General features: G+C 39.2%; 1 protein-coding gene across 1 annotated transcript in view; it reads left to right on the forward strand.

The window, feature by feature from the left end:
- ACACA (acetyl-CoA carboxylase alpha) overlaps nt 1-7314 on the forward strand; it is a 288539-nt gene that overhangs the window by 140763 nt on the left and 140462 nt on the right. The window contains 1 exon segment of the mRNA XM_010861548.1: nt 3553-3677. Within this exon segment, the coding sequence (XP_010859850.1) occupies nt 3553-3677 (125 nt within the window).

The following is a 7314-nucleotide window of genomic DNA, read 5'->3' on the forward strand; positions in this document are numbered from 1 at the left end:
TGCACCACAGCAAAGACCCAGCACAGCCAAAATTAATTAATTAATTAATTAAATTTAAAAAGTCAATATACAAAATTAAAATTTTATAGTAGAACAGTTTAGAAAAGTATTCCATTTGAAATAGCAACCCAAAATATGAAATTCTGAGGAATAAGTCTAACAAAAAAATTTGCAACCTTTTTTGGAGAAAGTTGTAATCAGTAGAAATAATAAAGATCTAGATAAATATCATGGCCTTGGATTGGAATATATATATTTGCAAAGTGTTGATTCTCTCGGAGTTCATATGTAGATTTATTGACTTTGCAATAAATATCTTACTAGTGTATTTCTATGGAATTTGTCGGGCTAGTTCTATAATTCACATGAAAGGTAACCAAGATTCTTCTAAAGAAATACACTATGGAGGTATTTGTCCAGTTAAATATCAAGATTTGAGATAAAGCCATATTAATGAAGAGATTGTGATATTGGTGTTAGGGCAGATTAATAGAACAATGGGACATTGGCTCTGTTAACCCAGAGGCAGATACATGAAAAACTACAACAGGGCATGTGTTGTAAGTCATGGGGAAAGGACAGTTTGCTACTGGGTAATGGATTATTCATTTGCCACCACCCCTCCAAAAAAAAAGATCCCTAGCCTAGACAAGATGCACAAAAATCGATTCCAGATTAATTTAAAACTTAAACACATACTAAAGGGGCAAAACTACTTAATTTTTAGGAGAATATCCTTATGACCTCAAGACCAAGAAGATTTTGTCATGTAAAACCAGCAGGAACAAACTATAAAGGAAAAGGATAAATAAGTTGACATCACTTAAGAAATTCTGTTCATGAAAAGATCCCATAAAAAGACTTTGAAAATACAAGCCATAAAGTGGAGGAAGATATTTATAAATCGTAACAACTGAGAAAGGATTAGAATCTGTAGAGCACTGCCTTGAGTCAATAAGTGAAAGATGACCTAATAGAAAAATGGGCAAAAGATAAAAAAAAGATAATTTGGAGAAGAGGAAGCACAAATGATCACACCCAAATGATCAATGAAAAGATGTTCGATCTTACTAATTAGAGAGCTATGAACCAAAACCACAATAAGATTGGCAAAAATTTAAAATTCACATCATCTTCCACCACTTGTATAAGTAGAAGTGCAAATTGTTACAACCACTTTGGAAACCAGTTCATCAGTACCTGATGGAATTGAACTTATTTATATTCTTCAACCTACCAATTTCACTCTTAGATGACATGCTCTAGAGAAACTGTTACACATGTTTATTAAGGAGACATATTCAGGACTGTTGGTGGCATCATTATTCATTAATAGCAAACAAGACTGGAAACAACCCAAATATACACAAGTTGAATAGATAGTTGAATTCTAGTATATTTCTACAATGGATTAGTCTACAGCAGTGAAAATGGAACCAAGATGCATCCAAAACATAATGGTCGGGGAAAGAAACAAGTTACAGAAGGATCCAAACATTCCATTGTTACCAAGTTGAAAACAGGAAAAGTGAATATATACATTCATGGATACATATATATATGTACACACACACATTTGTGATAAATGTAAAGAGCAAAAGAACGATTAACATAACATTCAGTTTAGTGGTTATTTTTGAGGAGGAGCACATAGGATCCTTCAAAGATACTAAAAATGTTCTGATAGATGGTAGTTACTTGGGCGTTTATTCTTCTGAATGTATGTGTCGCAGTAAAAAGTTTTTTTGAAAGAGGTACTTGGCATCATTGCTTTCTTTCTGCTTAGTGTCTCTGCTGCCTCTCCCCTGGGTAAATGTTCTTCATATTTCCCCTGGCCCTAGTAATTTCCATTACCAAGATATATTTCTGTTGTCACTTTAGGGAGAAATATGAATTTATATAGGATAACCAACAGCTTCCATTTTGTCCCAAATGGATATTTTATGAAATTGGCAGCTCTCTAAATACTGAAGTTCACTGTTTTTCAAATATATTTAGGTTGATTTTGAAAAAAATCTTATGTCAGTCACTAATATTTAAAACAGATAAGGGACTTCCCTTGTGGTCCAGCAGTTAAGACTTTGCTTTTCAATGCAGAGCGTGTGGGTTTGATCCCGGGTCAGGGAGCTAAGATTCTACTTACCTCCTGTCCAAAAACACCAAAACATTAAATAGAAGCAATATTGTAACAGATTCAATAAAGACTTTAAAAATGGTCCAAATCAGAATAATCTTAAAAAAAAACCAAGCAGATAAAAGCAGAGTTGCCTTCGTTGATTGTACTTGATGTTCTAGGAATACCTGGCAGTGCAGTTTGAATGCCACTGTTGTGGTTTGTAACTTAACATGCAGTCTGAACTAGGTGATAATCCTTTAGTATTTTCATGATTTCATAAAAATTCTGACCCTTTAGACTATTCGGATGCTCATTCTCCTTTACTTGTAAATTTAATTCTGAGGTAAGCTGTTTTCTAAAGAACTGAATATTACTTATATTCCGTGGTAGAAGTCACTACGGTATACCTGAGCTTACGCTTCTGTTGCAAAACACAGCCCTGCCCGTGAGAACTAACCTGCCTCTGGTGGCCTTGTGAAAGGCCAATGAAAATACGCATAACTGTATCTCTCTACAGACCTTTTACCTTCATGCAGGGTTCTTCCTGATCTGTGTCTTAGTTTGGATTTGGAATTCCTAGGCATTGCTTAACTATTCTGTGGACTTAGAAGAGAAAATGTTGATTCCAGAGGAAGCAGCCATCCTTCTTGTGGATATTGATAAGTTTGGGTGTTTTAGTTTTGAACTAAAACCACGCCTTCTAGTTGAGGTGAAACAGTTTTGGTGAGTGGAACATGGAACCAGAATCTCTAGCTGGGGTTTAATGGTGTTGACATCTCTTTTTAAGTAGCTGAACCCTCTCTTCTAAGGAAACCACGTTGCTCAGGTTGTGTGCTCAGTCTCGTCCAACTCTTTGCAGCCCCGTGGATGTAGCCTAGCAGGGTCCTGTGTCCAGGGCGTTCTCCAGGCAAGAATACTGGAGTGGGTAGCCATTTCCTACTCCAGAGGATCTTCCCAACCCAGGGATCAAACCCATGTCTCTTGGGGTCTCCTGCATTGGCAGGTGGATTCTTTACCACTAGTGCCACCTGGGAAGCCCAAGGAAACCATTGCGGGAAGCCCAAGGAAACCATTGCAAGAAGCTAAATAAGAGAGTTTAGAGTAAGGGTCGGGGGTGGACTCTCAGGCCCTAAGACACACCCTTCCCCACCTGTCAAAATTTTTAAATGAAAATAAGACTTAGAGAAGTAAAGTGATTTGCCCAGGAGCGCATCACCATTTGGTAACAGAGCTAAGCTTTGAGCCCAGGGCTTTTATACCAGATTACCTGACTCCTAGCCCAGAGTTGTTCTTAATAAACCACACTGCCAATTCTGTAGAAATCTACCTAAGAAAATTCTCAAGCTGTTTCTTCTCACTGCTTACTAATTTTCTAAATAGCATGTAAATGTGAACGTGCGTACATGGTGGTGACCGGTTCTTTTTGCTGCTCGTAGGCCACTATGACAAGTGCGTGTTCGCCCTCCGGGAGGAGAACAAGAGTGATATGAACACTGTGCTGAACTACATCTTCTCTCACGCTCAGGTCACCAGGAAGAATCTTCTGGTCACCATGCTTATCGTGAGTACCACTTTTCAGAACCTGTAAGGATGGCTGACGAGACGAAAAAGTGTTTCTCCCTGTGATGGCTCTGGTCAGAGGGAAAGCTCCTGTCTCGTGTGATTCTGGGATGAGCGGGGCTCGGGTTGTGGGTTAATAGTTTCTCACGCCCGTCTTTGCCCTTGACCTGAAGGAACTTGCTTCAGTTGGGAAAGAATTGTTCTGCCAATTATTCATATCATTTTAAAAAATGAATTTATTTTTTTAATTGAAGGATAATTGCTTTACAGAATTTTGCTGTTTTCTGTCAAACCTCAACATGAATCAGTCATAGGTATACATATATCCCCTCCCTTTTGAACCTCCCTCCCATCTCCCTACCCCACCCCTCTAGGTTGATGCAGAGCCCCTGTTTGGGTTTCCTGAGCCATATAGCAAATTCCCATTGGCTATCTATTTTACATATGATAATATGTTTCCGTGTTACTCTTTCCATACACCTCACCCTCTCCTCCCCTCTCCCCATGTCCACGTCTATTCTCTATGTCTCATTCTCCATTGCTGCCTTGTAAATAAATTCTTCAGTACCATTTTTCTAGATTCTGTATATATGTGTTAGAATATGGTATTTCTCTTTCTGCCTTACTTCACTCTGTATGATAGGCTCTAGGTTCATCCACCTCATTAGAACTGACTCAAATGCATCCCTTTTTATGGCTGAGTAACATTACATTGTACACATGTACCACAACTTTATCCATTCGTCTGTCTATGGGCATCTAGGTTGCTTCCATGTTCTAGCTATTGTAAATAGTGCCGCAGTGAACAGTGGAATACATGTGTCTTTTTCAGTTTTGGTTTCCTCAGGGGATATGCCTAGGAGTGGGATTGCTGGGTCATATGGTGGTTTTTTAAAGAATCTCCATACCATCTTCCATAGTGGCTGTATCAATTTACATTGCCACCAACAATGCAAGAGCGTTCCCTTTTCTCCACACCCTCTCCAGCATTTATTGTTTGTAGACTTGTTGATGATGGCCATTCTGACTGGTGTGAGGTGATATCTCATTGTAGTTTTGATTTGCATTTCTCTAATAATGACTGATGTTGAGCATCTTTTTATGTGTTTGTTGACCATCTGTATGTCTTCTTTGGAGAAATGTCTGTTTAGGTCTTTTCCCCACTTTTTGATTGGGTTGTTTGTTTTTCTGGTATTGAGTTGTATGAGCTGTTTGGATATTTTGGAAATTAATCCTTTGTCAGTTGTTTCATTTGCTATTTTTTCCTCCCATTCTGAGGGTTGTCTTTTCACATTGCTTATCGTTTCCTTTGCTGTGTAAAAGCTTTTAATCAGGTCCCACTTGTTTACTTTTATTTTTATTTCCGTTATTCTAGGAGGTGGGTCACAGAGGATCTTGCTTTGATTTATGTCATCGGGTGTTCTGCCTATGTTTTCCTCTAAGAGTTTTAAAGTTTCTGATCTTCCATTTAGGTCTTTAATCCATCTTGAGTTTATCTTTGTGTATGATGTTAAGAACTGTTCTAATTTCATTCTTTTACAGGTAGCTGTCCAGTTCTCCTAGCACCGTTTATTGAAGAGGCTTATTCATATCATCTTACACAAGAACTCAAAGCCCGTGGCTCTACTCGCAGTTGCCTCATGTTTCCCCATTCCTGTTGTCACTCACGACAGTAGCTTTATAATGGAGTCTTATCTAGCCAGCATTGTTGTTGTTTAGTTGCCAAGTTGTGTCTGACCCTTTTGTGACCTCAGGGATTGTAGCCCACCAGGCTCTTCTGTCCATGGGATTTCCCAGGCAAGAATACCAGAGTGGGTTACCATTTCCTTCTCCAGGGGATCTTCCTGACTCTGGGATCAAACCTGTGTCTTCTCCATTGGCAGGCAGATTCTTTACCACTGAGACACCAGGGAAGTCCTATGTAGCCAATGTACAGTCCCATTATAACTTTTGTTTGTTCTATGAATGTCAGCAATGGCTCTCATATCCAAAACTTAATAACAAAAAGTAACTGTTAGAAGTCTAGTACTGTTCCTTCCGGACTCAAAACACACTTAAGTTTATTCCTCATCTTCTTTGATCCCTTTCTGTCTTATTTATATGGACATCTAAGCATTGACTCATTGGAAAAGACTCTGGTACTGGGAGGGATTGGGGGCAGGAGGAGAAGGGAACGACAGAGGATGAGATGGCTGGCATCACCGACTCGATGGACATGAGTCTGAGTGAACTCCGGGAGTTGGTGATGGACAGGGAGGCCTGGCGTGCTGCGATTCATGGGGTCACAGAGAGTCGGACACGACTGAGCGACTGAACTGAACTGAACTGAAGCTCAATTATTGGATTGGTAGTAGATACATGCTTTTGCCCCATAACTCAGTAATTTGAGAATTAGTAGAAAGAGGCAATGAGAAGGGAGACTAGTAAACATGAGTGGGACTGATGTACATTTGACCAGTGGGTAGAATTTCTGTGGCCTTGAGGATTTTTAAAGATGATTTGTAAGCTCTCCACTCATTGGTTTTTCTCGCTCATTCTAGGTAGGAATCAGGACAGTAGGACTGGTCTTCAAAACCTACCCCCACCAGTCCCATCCCACGAACAATTTCGTACTCCGTGAACAATTAATTGCCTCGCTGCTACATGTTTGTGTTTTGGGGAGACTATATTACCTTTTTGCTCCTTTGGTTTTCTTTCTTGCCTTTTTGTGGGATTGGCATTCTTGGTACCTTAATTCCATCCTTTCTTCTTGGAGGGAAAAAAACTACACATCTTCTGCTATATTTTATTGCATGGTTCAGAGTGAAGGGAAACTATCTGCTTCACATCTCTGGTTAACAACAGTGCTACTCTCTCAGTTATCTGCCTAGGTGGCTAACTCTGGAGGATATAACATTTCTTAGAAATAGCCACTTTAAAAAATATGTAATCATAGGGAGAGTTCATTACCTTTGCTACCCTAGAATGGCTTAGACGGTGAGGAAACCAGCAGATGCATTTGAAAGGAAAAAAAAAAATATCAGCACAATGTAATATTTCAACTTCTCCAAGTGATAGGTTTCAGCAAAGAAGATATTACCTTTGGCAACCTGCTGGTTTTCTTTCTCTCAATTGGAAGAGGGAAGAAACCTCTGACTAATTAGATTTTTCCCTTAAATTTTAATGAAAGGGATTGCTAATTCTCATTTGGTTAAAGCCAAGACTTTTCTGGCAGGAAAGGGCAATGATGAGGATGTGGAAGAATCTGTCAGTTTGGACCTAAAAATGGGGTAGAATTTGCCATTTTAGAAAGCTAATTATAGTGAGTTTTCATGTTATTATGATTACCTTTTTAAGGACTTAACAGTTTTTCTGCACTAAAAATAGACCAAAGCCCAGAAACCTTGGAGCAGCAGAAGAGTAATGATTGTCCAAGACTGTCGCTGGGTTTCTTAAATTCTAATTTGTAAGATATAGGGGCTCGGCTCGCTCCTTTTGCGGAGTGATTGTAAGTAACGCTTGCCTTAAGAATCTCATTATTGGAACACGGAGCCATATTTCCTCAGAGAATTCTGGAGTAGCTTTGAGCCGGGGCTGTTCATTTCTCAAGTAATCACGCTGGTGTGATGGAGAGAGAAAATGGCAGCTGTTCGGGGCTC

This window comes from Bison bison, unplaced genomic scaffold (assembly GCF_000754665.1).
Source record: "Bison bison bison isolate TAMUID 2011002044 unplaced genomic scaffold, Bison_UMD1.0 scf7180017864472, whole genome shotgun sequence".
NCBI lineage: Eukaryota > Metazoa > Chordata > Mammalia > Artiodactyla > Bovidae > Bison > Bison bison.